The sequence below is a fragment of the Zeus faber genome (genome assembly GCF_960531495.2).
Source record: "Zeus faber genome assembly, chromosome: 1".
Lineage (NCBI taxonomy): Eukaryota > Metazoa > Chordata > Actinopteri > Zeiformes > Zeidae > Zeus > Zeus faber.
This window is the reverse complement of record NC_137193.1, coordinates 27449181-27465579: the sequence shown is the minus strand read 5'-3', so window position 1 is coordinate 27465579 and position 16399 is coordinate 27449181. Positions and strand designations below refer to the sequence as shown.

The 16399-nt window shown below is 44.3% G+C and overlaps 1 protein-coding gene across 1 annotated transcript in view; it reads right to left on the bottom strand.

The window, feature by feature from the left end:
- Window positions 1-16399, bottom strand: part of adgrb2 (adhesion G protein-coupled receptor B2) — a gene marked incomplete at both ends in the record, with an annotated part of 187083 nt that overhangs the window by 37160 nt on the left and 133524 nt on the right. The window contains 6 exons of the mRNA XM_080012641.1: window positions 2704-2789; window positions 6786-6852; window positions 8334-8403; window positions 11097-11247; window positions 12542-12644; window positions 12953-13056. Coding sequence (XP_079868767.1) covers window positions 2704-2789; window positions 6786-6852; window positions 8334-8403; window positions 11097-11247; window positions 12542-12644; window positions 12953-13056 — 581 coding nt within the window. The remainder of the gene's footprint in view (window positions 1-2703; window positions 2790-6785; window positions 6853-8333; window positions 8404-11096; window positions 11248-12541; window positions 12645-12952; window positions 13057-16399) is intronic.

Genomic DNA, 16399 nt, shown 5'->3' with positions numbered 1-16399 from the left:
GACTCCTGTTTTCTTTCACTGTGACACAGAGCTCCTACGTGTTCTATTTGTCTTTCTGAATATATTAAGCTTCATAGCCTGTCCACCCAAAACAATCAAATTTCTGCATAAACGCGCTTGCTTGTCACCACGCTTCACCTACCTTCGACTCCCGCCCCGCTTTTAAACTGAGCCTCCGCCTCTAACGCCGCCAGACAACTGATTCTTCTCTTCTTTGTGTAGTTATTCATTTATTAGCTATCCAGGAACTTCTGTTTTGCTATGTCAAATTTGATATTTGTTTGGTTCCTTGTTTTGGTTGTAAAAGAAACATTGTGAAGTAGAACTAGGAGAGGCCTCCACTAAGTTGGGGCTTGGGGGCCCACAGGGCGCTGTTATCAATCCCCTAACCTTTCTATAAACTAGATTGATTTGTATTACATACGATCGGAGGTGGAAAGTAACGAGTTGAAACTACTCTCATTACAGTGCTTGCGTACATTTTCACATGTAATGGCAGTTTATTGAGTAGAAAGAAAATCAGCAATAATCAGTTAACTTTACATGAGTTTTTGAGTATTCTAAAAAATTATTGTACTCGGCTAAATTTTTTTTCAATGTCAGTCCATATAGAAAATGAAAGAAAATGATTTATGTCTCTAAGCTTATTTGCTGACTGCAGTTTGATTGACAGTGTAATTGCCATGATTGTTTGCACAAAATTATAATCATTGTGTTTGTCTGGTGTTATTTACATACAGGTGGAATATGGAAAAGTCCTGCCATGTTTTTGCCCCACTCACGCACTGATCCAGTCGTTAAAACCTCCGGGTTGATGCTTATCAGCAAATCCACATAGTTGACTCATAATCCTAGAGTGGAATTGTACTTTCAGAACCCAGACTTTCTACCTCTGCCAATAGCCAATGTCAAGTCAAAAAGATTGTGTACCCAAATACACAGGGTAAACAAATGTAAGCCAATAAGCGATTACTTCAACACTGGAGTCCTTTTCCTCATCACAACTTCTACTTCTATTCAAGTAAATCTCTGCAGTATCTCTACAGTAGTTAAAGAAGGAATTTGCTGTACTCTTTACACCGGTGCATACCACATATCCTATTATGGCCAAGACGGTGATGCAACTGTAATAAATAAGTCCCCTGGTGAAAGAAAAGGTCTTCTGAGCACGCTTGACTGTATAGCTTCCCTGGACAATTGAACAACTGAATTTAACAAGTTCTGAGTGGCACAACCCTACTTCTATCAATACCCACTACTCAAAATGTTTTATGCAATAATGGCCTTTCTGTCGTTATCTAATCTCAGCAAATAGCTTTCAAGCTTGCTTTTTCCTTGGAACCTGCCATAAATAAACTCATTTGCCGATCAGTCTGTGGTCCTGGAACATTGCGGTCATCGCTCTCTGTATGTTTTTGAGGGTTTTAAACATTTTTGTCCATTTTGTCCTGATGTTGCACTTCAAACAATACAAGACAAAACAAGAGCGAGAGAGGGAGAGAGAGAGCAAATGGAAGTTTTGATTGGGGGTGTTACAGTATTTGTTACCTTCCCTCTTAATGCCCCAGAGAGTCTTAGGGTGGCAGTGAAGAACAGGCCATGCCTTGCCATGTGTTTATTTACAGCTGACCAATCAGGGTCTGTGAGGGTATGTGTGTGCGTTTTCCTGTGTGTGTGTTTCCACGCTTGTGCACGTGTTTGCATATCGGCAAGGGGAGAACGATGGGGGCCTTGTGCGGGCTACGCTACATTAGCGTCCCATCACAGCTCATTGCCTTAGAGCCAAGCGCGTCCCTATGGCTTCATAAGGAAATACATTATGCTAATGGCTGCCTGTCCTGTTAGCAACATTCCAGAGAGATAGAGAGAGTGTGTGTGGTGCGTGTCTCGTGCACACAACTCGTGCACAGTCTCATCAAATAAGGAAAACACTTTGTCTACAAGGAATGGGCCAAGGACGGTTGATGACCAAAGATGGCCACGCCCATCTCAATGTGAACATGTTCATCCACATTAAGTGAATTAATCTATATTACATTACCGGCCGACTAATCCCTTACTGATGCGGCAATTACATGAATTTTCATTTTGTTCAAAAGGTGGACAATGGAGAACATGTCACTCCAGGACAAAAATACAAAACCACACAGCTGTGGAATGGGAAAGTGTAATGTACAGGCATTGGATTCAAGTATTGAATAATAGAACCCTGCACAACGCGTCTGTGTCACCTGTGTAATGACGGCGCGTAATATTTCACCGGCGCAATCGTATTGTTTAACCAACACGCAATTGGCGCGCCATCTGCCTTAGATTCAATATTTTTAAGCTCCTCAATGTTTAGCAGAGCCATTTACACCATCGCGCATTCATCAGATGCCCCTGTGCCACGGGAATCTTAAGATAATTAGGTGGAAAACCATATGCGATGGAGAGTGATAATGAAATGCAAAGCTGTTTGATTCATCAAGTAACCAAACGCAGCAGATGTCTCGTCACTTCTTTCTTTGCCAATTTTTATTTTTTTGGCTTGCGCACGAGGCAGGCAATCGCCCGTCTACGTGGCTGGTCGTACCTTTAGAGGCTCCTTAAAGCTGTCTTGGGCTAATTACTGAAACCTAATTGTGTGTTGTTCAGAACTGTCTTTCGAATAATATGTACGTGTGTGTACGTATGTGTGTGTGTGATTTGAGGTGAACTCACCCGGCTCGCTGCTTTTTTGACTTGTCTGAGATGCCATCTCGAGACATCAGCTTATTAAACACCACAATGCCAATGAGCATATTCACCTGACAAAGACAGAGAGGGGGGGGGGGTTAAAAAAGAACAGAAAATAGGTGCACAGAAAAAAATCTGCCATGTGGCAATTAACACTTCAGAGTCTGGCATTAACCTGATATACGGTACACAGCGCTGATATCACATGAAAGCAGATCATAAATGTGTTAGTAGTAATTGTTTGATGCATTACGTGGCTTCTGTGAAGACATTAATGGCTAACATTGCCATTGATCTTTTTGTTTTGACGTGATAAATGAAAACAAAATAACCGATTGTTCTCCAGGCTTCCTGTCTTTCTCGGCTAATGAGCGGTTGGAGGACTTCTTAAGCCTGCTAGAGAAACATGTGGGCCAAACTGACCTTTAGCCTGACCCTGACCCAGGTCATACATATGAACCCAATGTCTGTCACATGTACAGACATCGCATCATGGGTTCGCTATAAGATGCTTTTTAGGGCCGGAACTTTTTGAAATGGGAACCGTGGCAGAACTGTGGCAGTACTTTTCGATTCATTCTACGATTCATTTTTTTTGCCCGATCAATGTTGTCCCATGCAACAAAGCTCCATTCCAATGGGGTTCCCACTCTCCTTGAGCGTAGTTTTTTTTTTTTTTCTTTTAGGAACTACCCAAGTGGAAATAACTTCAGTGCTTAGTTTGGAGCTTTTTCCTGAAATGGTTCCTGCAGTGGAAAAGGCTTTTTGTGTCAGGATCCTGCCCTACGTTGATTCCCTGTCGGATCGTCGTATGTTTTCTTGCATCTGTTAGTGTTTATGGTCCTGCATGTTTCCCTGGGTGTGTGCCCCGAACCCTCGGTTCCTGATTCTCCGCCGGCTTCTCTGCTCCTGGTTCCTGATTCCCAAATTCCCTGTCAGCCCCTGAGCCCCGATTCCCTGCTGGCCCCTGGGCCCCGATTCCCTGCCGGCTCCTTGTTCCTGAGTCCCTGCCTGTTTGTGAGTCCCTTCTTTCCCCGTCACCAGTCCCTGCTGGTTCCTGATCCCCTTTCTGTTGCCAGTTCCTGATTCCCTGGCTATCTACACATTAAACCCCTGTACAAACTCCCAAAACCGTGTGTGTCCTGCGTCTGGGTTCAATTGACCACATGCCTAACAGTACGATCCGACAAAATATGAATCCAGGGGACCCGGTTTTTATGTCGTTCATGGGGTTCCCCACCCGGGGCCAATCTCTAGCTTCGCCAGCTCACCCCCCGCCCCCACTCCCGGCAGATGCAGGGTTGCGACCCAGGAGCCGAGCCTTGGCCTCGGTCTGAGCCGGCGAGGCCTGTGCTTTCCAGCCCTGTTCCTGACCTTGAGAATCCCGAGCATTCCCCCTTCTGGGGGTTGCGCCTCCCATTTTTTCTCCTGACCCTGAGAAATGGGGGGGGATACTCTCAGGATCCTGCCCTGCCTTGATTCCCTGTCTGTTTGTCCCTGTCTCCCTCTGGTCCTCTCTAGCTCCCTCTGTCTGTCTGTCTGTCTGTCTGTCTGTCTGTCTGTCTGTCTGGCGTCACATCCCTGTCATTGCACACCTGTCCCCAGTGAGTACTCTCACCACCTGTCGTCACCTTCCTCTTCACTCCTTTTGTATTCAACCTGGTCCCATTCACTCTGTCAGTGTCGCATCGTCTCATGTTTTCTCGTTTGCGTTAGCGTATGTTCCTGCATGTTTCCCTGGGCGGGTGCCCCGATTTCTCGGTTCCTGATTCTCCACCGGCTTCTCTGCTCCTGGTTCCTGATTCCCTGCTGGCGCCTGGGCCCCGATTCCCTGCCGGTTCCTGAGTCCCCGCCTGTTGTGAGTACCAGCCTTCCCCTTCACCAGTCCCTGCTGGTTTCTGATTCCCCCTTCTGTTGCCTGTTCCGGATTCCCTGTCTGTCTACACATTAAACCCCTGTACATACAGCACTCTCAAAACCGTGTGTGTCCTGCTTTTGAGTTCACTTGACCACATCGCTAACACTTTGGTTTGTTTTAAATCTTGCTTTCTGTACTTATTACATGTCTAGTGTGATTCAAATTCTCTCATTTACTCTTTCTTTCTCTCTCCTTCCCTCTGTTGATCTCTACACCTGTCTCTGTTCTGACTCTTTGGAGAGTCAGAACCTAAGGCCAAAGTAGGCCTTGCGTGATTCCTGCTCTCTGAATTACAGGATGTTTTGGAGGGATGTTATCACCTGTTGCTGACACCTCGCTCTCTCCTTGAAACCTCAAAACGCCTGATAAAGACTCTTCATTCAAACCTGGTCAAATAAATGATCATACAATCAAATAAAAAACATTCCGGGTGATGGGAGGACGGGAGGACACGACATCCATCCCAAGTCTTCCTCACCATCCTTCACAATGAAGATGGCTGAATAATCCTCCACTATAGACTAGCCGAAGAGCAGTGAGCATTCCGTGCTGGTCTTTCTCAGGTTCTTCACATCGCCTGAGGGCCTTCTGGTTCTGTATTTGTTTCGTCCGCTCATTAAAAACACAAACTTCCCCTCCCTTCGATCGCCCATTTCTGCCTTCCTATGACCCCTCCTGTGTTTCCAGTGTATACGTGTTACGTTTATGCACGCTCTGTCTTGTTTCCCTCCTATACTATGTGGATCATCGCCATGCCGGTCATGTCGTCTCTTTCTCTCTCTCTCTCTCTCTCTCTCTCTCTCTCTCTCTCTCTCTCTCTCTCTATCTTTCTCTCTCTGTGAGTCAGCAGCATTCGGCTTATACAGCTCACCGCGGGCCAGGCTGATTAATTAGACAAGAGTCCTGTGGGAAGGTCCGCCCTGGCTGCTCTGCTCTGCCTGACATCCCATTCTCATTACAGCTGTTTGGCCGAATGGGAAACCAGTCACAACGCGGCAGAAGGGTGTGTGTATGTGTTTGTGTATCTGTGTGCGTGTACATTGACATTAATATCACCTCTCATACACATGTTATGTTGCCTGTCTATGTGGACCAGTCAAGTTAGGGAAGCACACCAGGGAATTATTTTTTATTAACTCCAAAGCCCAACGCACAGTTAAACACACACAAACACTTGACAACAGCAACAAAAATCAACCTGAATTAAAGCAGCCCCTGCCCTGGTCTTATTAAGCTTATTGGTGAGCGTAGCCCACCTGGGGTTTCTGGAGGAAAAATGTGGACTAATGCAGGTACAGCGGGAAAACGACACCGTAGCTGCTTAATACGCTCAACCACAGCTGCATTAAGATTTATGCCCGTGGCTAATTGCAAAAAAAACAACAACAAAAAAACACACCCAATAACATGTTTGTAATTAAAAGGGCCCTGGCACTGTTGCTCTATTGATGAATACAAAATAAAAGTGCATGAGTAAAGCTAAAAAGATTACGAGGTATTTGTTGTGAGCATAAGTCAGGTAGCACAAATCATCCCAGTTTTTCCGACTTTACTTTTCTAACCAAAAAATTAAATGGATAAACTTATTGTCTCTGCAGATCCAGTGAGAAGAAGATTAAAAACAAATCTGCTTTCCAATATCTAATATGTTTTGACTTAATAATCAAATGTGTTAAATTAAAGAAAATATCAATGTTAAAGAGCATGATCTTCTTGACAGTGACTAAAAATGGACTGGGCCGTAGAGATTAAAAGTTTCGCTCTTTTTGGAGAAATATATCTTCAGTTCACGGATTCACAAGTTTCCTCTTTGTTTGTTTTATCCAGTTGGTGTAACTAGAATCAGTTCACCTCTGAGTTGTGAATAGAATTCTCACAAGAGTCATTGAATTCTGTCAAAATGATTTTCTTTTAGTGGAAGGCAAATTAGTCACTCATAATGAGCCAAATCCCCAAAAAGATCCAAACTTCCTATCACTACAGCCGAGTCCATTTTGAGTCGAGACTCAATGAACGCCTGTGTGCCTACTGCAGATACAGAGTCGCGAATGAACAAATCCTTCGGGGAAGTGACTTCCGACTCCTGATTTGTTCGCTATGAACATATTGCTCACAAGTCGTGCATCACCACTCGACCGTGGAAACTTACCAGTACGATGACAGCGGCCGGTCCCACAAAGGCATAGAGGAGACCGCCCTCCAAGGAAAGCCAGCAACTTTGAAAAGCAAGAAAAAGAGACACATAGGAACACTTAAACCAAGGAAACAGCGATACTATAAAAAAACAAAAAAAAACGTTTGAACACTTTTTTAACGTTCTGGTACTGTGAGAGCAAAATGCATCATGGAAACAACTAAACAAGCTGTTAAGGATCACATTTCCTTGAACATTTTTTTTACAGTAAGTAGGGAAATAAAGAATTAGCACTGAGTGAAATCCTTTTTCATTTCTTCAAAGATGTCTTTCAGCCCCTAATAAGGAACGCATTGTGCACGTCAACTCACACGTAACCCTTAACGATAAATGGTCTCTTAACCGCCAATGGTGTCTTCTGTGTAATTCTATTTGGATTTAGGAGCTATTAAAACTTAATGAAACTTAATGAGCCGGTATTTGTCCTCCAGTGATGTCACAGCGAAGCCCCTCTGTTGTCTTAATTGCGGCTCAATAAAGGCAACGCAGGAAAAATACTGGGTCAAATGCTGTGGACTGTGGCATCTGGAGTATTAAAAATCCACCTTAAAGGTAATGTACTATGCCAGCCGCAGAAAATTAACTTAAAATGGACATGACCCAATATCAGATGAATATATTCTATTTTTTGTAATTGACATCTTATATGGGAATTATACAGTAATTATATATATAATCATATCAGTGAAACATCAGGATACAGGTTCATTATTTTTCTACCCTTGCTATAATAAAACGGTAAATAAATTGGTTCCCATTTATAACTGTGCAGATAACCTTGCTTAAAGCATTACCAAATGACAAATAATTGTAGAGTCAGTAGGAAGCTCAACTTCCCGTTTCTAGTCTTTAACGTTAGCGGATGTAGCTAAAAGAGATTAGTTGTGGAAGTAGGTCTATAAAGATTCTATAAAACCCTGAAAAACCCAGTATTTTTAGTAAACAATATGGTGATCTTCCTGTTTAAAAAGACCTATGAACAGTATTAAATGACGGGCACCTACATTTTTATTAATTCAAACTCTGTTGTGTTAAGAAATAGTAAAGGGACTGCATTTATATAACGCTTTTCAAGTCTTGCATGTACTTTACAGTAGATGCCTCACATCCACCCATTCATACATCCATGGCAGCGGCAGCCATGCAAGGCCCATACCTGCTCAACAAAAGCAGTTAGGGGGTTTAGTGTCTTGTTCAAGGACACTTCGACGTGCTACCAGGAGGAGCCGGGGATCGAACCAGAAAGGTTCTAATTACTGGACGAACCGCTCTACATCCTGAGCCACCGTCACCCCAAACAAACCTTTGGGCCTGTTTGTCCATGGATTTTCCCCCGTTCTTTGAATGAGTGTTGCAAACACCACTGCCTATCATCGAGCATTAATTACACTATGCTAAAAAAGGTTCTGTTTTACTAAGAGGAGTGGGTGGACAGTTGAAAATGAAAGGGGAAAAATGACAGCAACAGCTAGCGATTGGAAATGTGGGCAAGACACTACTCACTAGCTGGGTGTGCCGTAACCTCTGGCTCTGGTGAAGCCGACAGACACCGCTACAACGAGGGCTGGAAGACCTGCGGGGATGAAAGGATGGAGAGAGAGCGAGAGAGAGAGGGAGAGAGAGAGAGAGAGAGAGAGAGAGAGAGAGAGAGAGAGAGAGAGAGAGCGAGAGAGGGCAAGGAAAGAGTACCCCGTAAGATGTGAAGAACAAGACAAGGGAAGATAAGAGTCGCTACCAGGGAGTTCAAACATGTCAACCTCATCAAATTATTCCGGCATGAACAGACACATTGTCATATGTGCCGTGGGCATATGTGATAGGAACTGACGGAGTGGTCTCCACCTGCCCGTCGCTCCGAGATAGACATGAGGTTGTTTTATTTATTTATCTTTTATGTCTCTCGCACTCTCTGCCTTTTCCCATCGGTGAAATATTTGGTCATCTGCACTGCATGCCTGTGTTGCACTGTGGCTTCCCCACTCCTTACCCCACTCCTTCCAGAAGTCCATTTCAAGACTTCTACGTTCCATTTCCAATCCGGTTTAGAAAATTGAGGTAGGGCCTAAGTGACGTACATTCTCTCTGTCAAAAGTCTTGTACGTATGCTGCATTCCGTTGAAGTCGGAACTCTGAAAAATCCCGACCTGCTGGGGAAAGTGCAAAGGAACGGCCATTTAAGCCTGAGTTCCAAGTTCGAAATTTGGGTCCCAAGTTTACCGAGAAGACAACATGGTGTCGCACAAAGCTGACGCCAAACAAAGTTTCCTTTTCATGGGTTTTTATTTGAAAACACGTCTAACTTTGATCTAAACAACTCGATATTTTAGGCAGATACTTGTAAGATTCACAAGTTTGCCAAACAAACATGGATTTACTGTGGGCGTCCATGTTTTTCTAGAGAGACAATGGTAACACATTTAAGAGTTTGGTTGAATGACTGACTCTGAATTATTATGGAATTTGCATGGAACACAGCACAGGTATTATTATTCAAATTCAGGGGTGGCAAGTTAGAGGACCCCATTCCATGTGTGTGTGTGTGTGTGTGTGTGTGTGTGTGTGTGTGTGTGTGTGTGTGTGTGTGTGTGTGTGTGTGTGTGTGTGTGTGTGTGTGTGTGTGTCTGTCTGTGTCTGTGTCTGTGTGTGTGTGAGTAAGTATATGGGAGTCTGCCACATATGTGTATGGCAAAGAGGGAGAATGAAAACGAAAGACAGGGCGATCAAGAAAGATTTTTATCAATGTTGCGTGAGTCTGTCAATAACTCAAACATGTACATTTATTAGTGAGGTCAACCTAATGTTTGTGTGTCTGGGTGTGTGTTTCTGTGCCTGTGTATGTTGTGTGTGTAAACGAGAGAGAGGGAAAACAGAGAGAGAGCAGGAGAGAGCGAGAGAGAGAGAGAGAGAGAGCGTCAAGGCAAAGACAAAGGCGTGTGCCAGGAAGACGGAAATGTGCTGTGTAACGAGCAGGCTCTGAAATATTCATGTAATTAACAAAGCTGTGATTATGGCCAGAAATGAAATACGATTAGAAAAAAAAAAAAGTCACATTAACAATAACAAATTAGGTGGTGGGGGGAGGGGGCAGGAAGTGTCAACTAAACGACAACATCCTCCCAGCGATAGCACACACACACACACACACACACACACACACACACGCACACGCACACACGCACACGCACACGCACACACACACACACACGCGCTGGTCTCGCTCTCCTTGCTTCCAACTACTTTTCGCAAAAATCTGCACGCTGACTGTAGCCGTATCGCTAGTTGCCATGACAACTGATTTCAATCAAAGAATTTGGGATTTGGATTTTTTGGGGGGGGAATTCAAAATGGAGGTCGGCTTGTCGCTGGGATAAGCCATTTGAGCCGTATGACCTATCTCTCTGTCTCTCTATCTATCTATTCATCGCTCTATCCGTGTCCCGTGGTTGTAGTACATTCTATTCATTCTGTCCCGCTGCCTCTGTATCGGCTAAGGGCATCAGAGACGCGATGGATCAGATAAGTCGAATCGATAGAAAGGTGTGTGTGTGTGTGTGTGTGTGTCTCTCTGTTTGTGTGTGTTTGTGTGTGTGTGTGTGTGTGTGGAGCGCTGTAAAGAAGCAGCCAATTCACTACCCTACCCACCGCTTTTTATTTGAATTTTAGTAAGCCGCATTATGTCATAAATTTGACCTTTATTATGTAATAACAGCAGCATTATGTAATAACGCTTTATGATAAAACATTTTGGACACAATATATCCTTTTGTTATAACCTGTTACATAATGCTTGTATTTCTGTTCCCTTGTCTCCCAAGTCCCAAGTCTTCTAGGGAAATGTTCTCATGTATTTTAATGGGTAAGTCGATAAACAAAGACAGCAGTTATGGTGTGTTATTATATATTTCATTGAATTATTATATATTCATCATGAAAAGGTGTAATCCCGCAATATGTAATAAATACGTAGAAAATACGTAATAATGATGATATTACTAAAGTTATTACAAGGTTGTTAGCACAAAAAGTGGCAAGTTATTAGAATATGCTATAAAAATGTTATTACAAAGATATTACATAATAGAGGTAAACGTAAAAAAAAATCTTCAGTACACGTGCTGTCAAGTGTGATCGTAAAAAAACAAAAGATGATATATAGTGTTGGGACGGACAAATAATTCCCATTGAATGCGCTCTGGACCAAGGACTCTCCGTTCCTGTGCTCGTGCATGTGCATCATGTGTATTATGAGCCTTTTCGTGCGCTTACCCCAGCCGAGGCACAGGAAACGCTTGCGGATGAGTCGCGACCTCATCTTGCCGATGACGGCCAGGTAGGACTGCCATGCCTCCGTCAGCACCCAGCAGAAGGACGCCAGGAAGAAGAAGTGCAGGAAGGCCGCCGTTACCGTGCACAGACCCTGGAGGAGAGAGGGATGGAGAGACGGAGAGGGAGAGAGGGAGATAAAACAGACATTTAGTTAAGAGTTTTTCTCAACGGGAAGCTAGAGCCATTTGCATGACAGGGCAGACAGTCGGCAGACAGTTGAAGGTGTGTTTGGGGGAGAGAGAGGGAGAGACAGTCTGGGAGAGGGACGATGAGCTAAACAAGGGAGTTAAATGTTAATGGCGAGCTGAATGTTAAAATTTAAACGGTGAAAATGCTAGAATAGAGGAGCGGCTACATTTGCTTTAATTACAGTCAGCCGGTTGTGTGATCGTCCAACTTAACTCAACCCACCTACCCACCACCCCCATGTTCTCTGAAACACTCCAATCTCTCAAATTTAAAATCCACTTTCGTCCCTGAGCAGCTGCCTCGTAGCCTGGTACCCCGTCTTGAGAGGGGGATGAGTAACAGACAGGCCGTCCGTCAAAATGGCTCCAACGCAATGGCTGGGACTCATTGGAATTCCGTTGAAAGCGAAAACTTTTGAAATGCACCTGCAAACGGATCGTACTACTGCTGCTAACATCTTGTAAATGAAATAACAGTGTGAGTTTGACAATGGGACGCCATGGAACCTCTTGAAGGACCCCCATGCGGAGTCCCTGTACACCACACTGAGAACCACTGCACTAACGCTAATGGGGCTAGCATCTTGTCAATAAAATAAGGGTGAAGTTTATGGGAGCCCCTGGGGCCTCTTGAGGACCCCTGAAGGTCCGCGGACCCCACGTTAAGAACCGTTGCGCGAATGCTAACGGTGCTACGGTATTGTCAATTAAATAATGGTGTTTAGCTATGGGACCCCCTGGAACCTCTTCGAGGGAGTCCTGAAGGTCCATATAAATGAAATAAGGGTGAAGTTTAACCATAAATCACTTTTCTGGGGCCTCCTGAAGGACCTCTGGAGGCCGCCGGACCTCACGTTGCAAACCACTCACATGGAGTCTCGCTATCCAGGTCATGTGACTGTTTGCTGTAACCTTGAACTGCTGGTATTTAATGATGATGGCCCTGGATCGTGTTCAAGAACAATATTCCTGGAAAAAGGAATATGGTAACTACGGTAATCCAATCATAATGTTTGATGTGTGTGTGTGTGTGTGTGTGTGTGTGTGTGTGTGTGTGTGTGTGTGTGTGTGTGTGTGTGTGTGTGTGTGTGTGCGGGTGTGTGTGTGTGTGTGTGTCTGTGTGTGTGTGTGTGTGTCTGTGTGTGTGTGTGTGTCTGTGTGTGTGTGTGTGTGTGTGTGTGTGTGCGCGCGCATCACCTTGCTTAGCGTTTGTGATTGTCCCACCAGGATCAGCATGTTGGAGGCCAGGATGGAGAGACAGAAGTTCACCAAGATTATCGATCTCTCTGAGCGAATATACCTAGAACACACATTCAGAAGAATGGCCAAAAGGGTGAGGGGAGGAGAGATAGTTAGGACAGAGAGAGAGAGAGCAAGAGAGAGAGAGAGAGAGAGAGAAGAGGTAAATAGCGGAGTGATGGACCCATCTGCGGCCTGTTGTCTGCTGTGAAGTCATTAGCTCTATCTCTCCATCTGTTATGTGTGTGTGTGTGTGTGTGTGTGTGTGTGTGTGTGTGTGTGTGTGTGTGTGTGCGTGTGCGTGTGCGTGTGCGTGTGTGTGTGTGTGTGTGTGTGTGGGTGCGTGTGTGTGTGTGCGTGCGCACTAACCTCCAGAAGGCAGCATAGATGAGCAGCAGGATGAGCAGGGCAGTGCAGGAGACCCCACAGCCCACCATGAGGGGCACCGAGGGCATGCTGGAGGGACCCATGTCCTGGAGAGAGAGAGAGAGAGAGGGAGAGCACATGATTACATTTATTTCCTGAAAACAGGAAATGTACAGTAAATAAAGAAGATGTATAAGACGCATAGGCCTATTGCCCAAATACACCAATAGAGAATATCAATACTGTATTTGTATTCTCTATTCTATATAAATCAAAAACAAGTTGTGAATTCTTAAATGTGAGGGTTTGTTTGGTGCAGTCATTCGCACTAATCCACTGCATCAGCAATTCAAATGTGAGTGTTGATTGGCTGGCGTATCTCTTCGGAATGTGGGCCTTTAAAGGGCCCTATCGATGCCAAATTGACTCTGAGTGGGTACACATTCATCATTACCCCTGATGGTTTTCCTGATGAGACAGCACGTTTATACATATTTTAAAAATTATTGGCTCTATTCTCGGGGTTTTATAAAATTCAAACAATATGTTTACCCCTGTGACTCCCATAACACATTCACCTACTTTATTTAGGTCACTTTGAAAATGAAACTAGAATTTTTTTAAATGATCTTTATATTTGCTGTATTTTGGGCAGAAATACTCATTTTACTATGACCATTATACTTGCTCTGCTGACTCTTTAAGTAGTTGTTTTAGCACCTGAAGATTGATTGATTGATTGATGGATGCCTAACCAGACTCCATTCAGCATTGTCAAAACGTTATCATTCTCTCAGAGTTCACAGCCCCTCGTCAGTGACCCCCTGGGGTAGAAAGCTATAGGTTCTCTTAGGATACACCAACACAGAGTACTCCCTCTCTGCCTTAACCGCGCCCTCTGTGCGTCAACCAAACTGGCATACTTCAAACTCGAGGGCCTGGCATTTATTGATTGGTTGATTTATTTTTATCCATATTATCTTTCCTTCTCTGGGAAGATGCAATTTGTACACAACAAAACAAAATTACAGCTCGCCGGCATGACTTGGGAAAAAAAGTGGGAAAATGTACGCGGGCGGACGAGGTTCAAGCTGTTCATCCCGGCGTCTTATTAGGACTAATCACCTTGGCGTGTCCAAGATCCATTAACCCTTACACCTCCTTTGGATATAATCCCATTGCCACCCCCCCCCCCCCCCCCCCGTCTTTTTAAGTTACAGGCTGCTTATAACATGTAATTCACTGTAATTAAAATAAAAGTGTGGCAGTTCTGCATGCCACACACCACACAGACACAGACACCGGGGTCGAAAACACAAGTTTATTGTAGAGCGTGGGCTAGTTGGAACGGGCCCTGGAGCAGACGGACAGCTTGTCATGACAAGGGCTCCTCTCCTGAATGAGTGTGTGCGTGTGGATGGGGGTTTTACCTGTTGCTCATTAGACCAACCAACGAGCAACGGGTATGCAGCGACTCTGATACTGGGCCCCGATAACCTAGACCCAGGACAGGTGTGGCTGCTTGAACCACACCATCCCCACACAACACTAAGTATTTTCCACCTCAAAAGATCAAAAAAATGACTTGCACCAAAGCTATAGTCAAACATACACAGTACGTCAAATCTTCCTGTATTTGGGTCACAGTGCACCATACACATCTGCTCGTCCTCCCTCCCCAGGTGTGTCTATGAAGACTGACAAACAGATCTTTAGAATTAAATCCAGTGGAGAGCCCCACCCACCTTCTCTTTCTTTTCAGCAGACAATATTCATCAGAGCAGCGCTAGATGTTTTTCCCTCGGCGAGGCGCATGCTAACGTGCACCCAAAGGCGCCCTGGACAGGTGGCGAGTTGCGCTAAGTAATTGGAAGTTTACAGAGTGTGCGTATGTGTGTGTGTGTGTGTGTTAGTGTGTGTGCACAATAGGACTAAATGAGAGAGGGAGATGATGACATTTACAAAAGGGTGGCAGGGAGGGGGAGGGTGGAGTGGAGGGGGCGTTTGAGAGGATGAAATAAAAGAGCGAAAGTCAGTGTAGGAATAAAAGCAGCGAGATGAAGAGACAGAGCCATAGAGAGGAGTGTGAGACAGAGACGGGGAGAGTCAAAGCTTTCAGAGATTTTCTCTGAATAATCAAAGCAGACCGATTTCTTCTGAGGAGTGGAGGAGGGGATGAATATCAATACTCCATACGTGCATCTCTCTCTCGCACTCTCATCGACGCATAGTAATTCAACCACATGTATTTGAAATGCAACATATACATGAATATGGATGATTCACACAGTTTGAGAGTTCATCTTAAGCGCGATTGAAGTTGACTTGAAGGTTACAGAAACTTCCACAACTTAATTTCAAAAGGATTGGACAAAAATATTGAAATGAATCCCATCTAATTAATCTACATCTCATAATATCTTGTCATTCTGTAAATGTACCGCTTAGTTTTACTTGCGACTTCATTTTGACCTTGGCTTGCAGTAAATCAAAGGTTTGTTGCCAGTTCTGCGTGTCTCTGGGTCTACAAAAAAAGAGGTGTGTTGTTGCCATAGTAACTGGGACCGGTCGGTTTGGTGTTGCCGTGGCCGAGTGGTTTAAGGCACTGGAGAAGGGAACAATGGAAGTTTCCCAATCAACGGAGGTCAAATCCTGTTGACGCCATTGGCGGCGCTGCAGGGGAACCTCTACCTCTGCTACCTGGAGATCCATCTATCGCACCCAATCAAAGCCCCGCCTCCGTTTGACCAGCCTGGGCCCGAGTTAAATGTGGCGTTAACTTTTACTTTTCAATCTTGATTTGAGAGCTCGGTTTGATTTAGCATTAGTCGCTCAAAGCGGTTTGAAGGACGTTCAGTGGTTCGATTCAATAGTTTCTACCTCTGCCTTTCACAATTTAGCGGCAACGGGCAAAGGACAAAGGCTTCAATGGTGGTGCCAAGAAAGTGGTGGTGCCAAAATCTGGGCTTGGAAAACACAGATGTTGGGATTCTAAAACATGTATTTTAATTCAATATATGTCTTTGCACCGGTCATTCGTAATGAAAATTGGAAAATTGAATGGACATTTTGGACCTAGATACACTTCTATGTATATTTATGCCCATCACTACACACAGACACATACACATGCATATAGAGAAGGAATGGGACCTTGCCAATATGAAAAGTCACTTCATTAGTCAGGATGGAGAGAGAGAGAGAGAGAGAGAGAGAGAGAGAGAGAGAGAGAGAGAGATGGGAAGGTGATAAGATGAGAGGAGGGCAAGAGTTTCCCTCTTAAAAAGGAAAGGGGAGCTTAACCCCAAGAGGGGGGGGGGTTCAGAAAGAGAAAGAGAGAGAGAGAGAGGGGATATACTGTATAGCATATACTGTATATACAGTAGTGTATATATACAGTATACATATATTGACTGAAGGATTTACGTGTTTCTGTTTGAATGTTAGTTT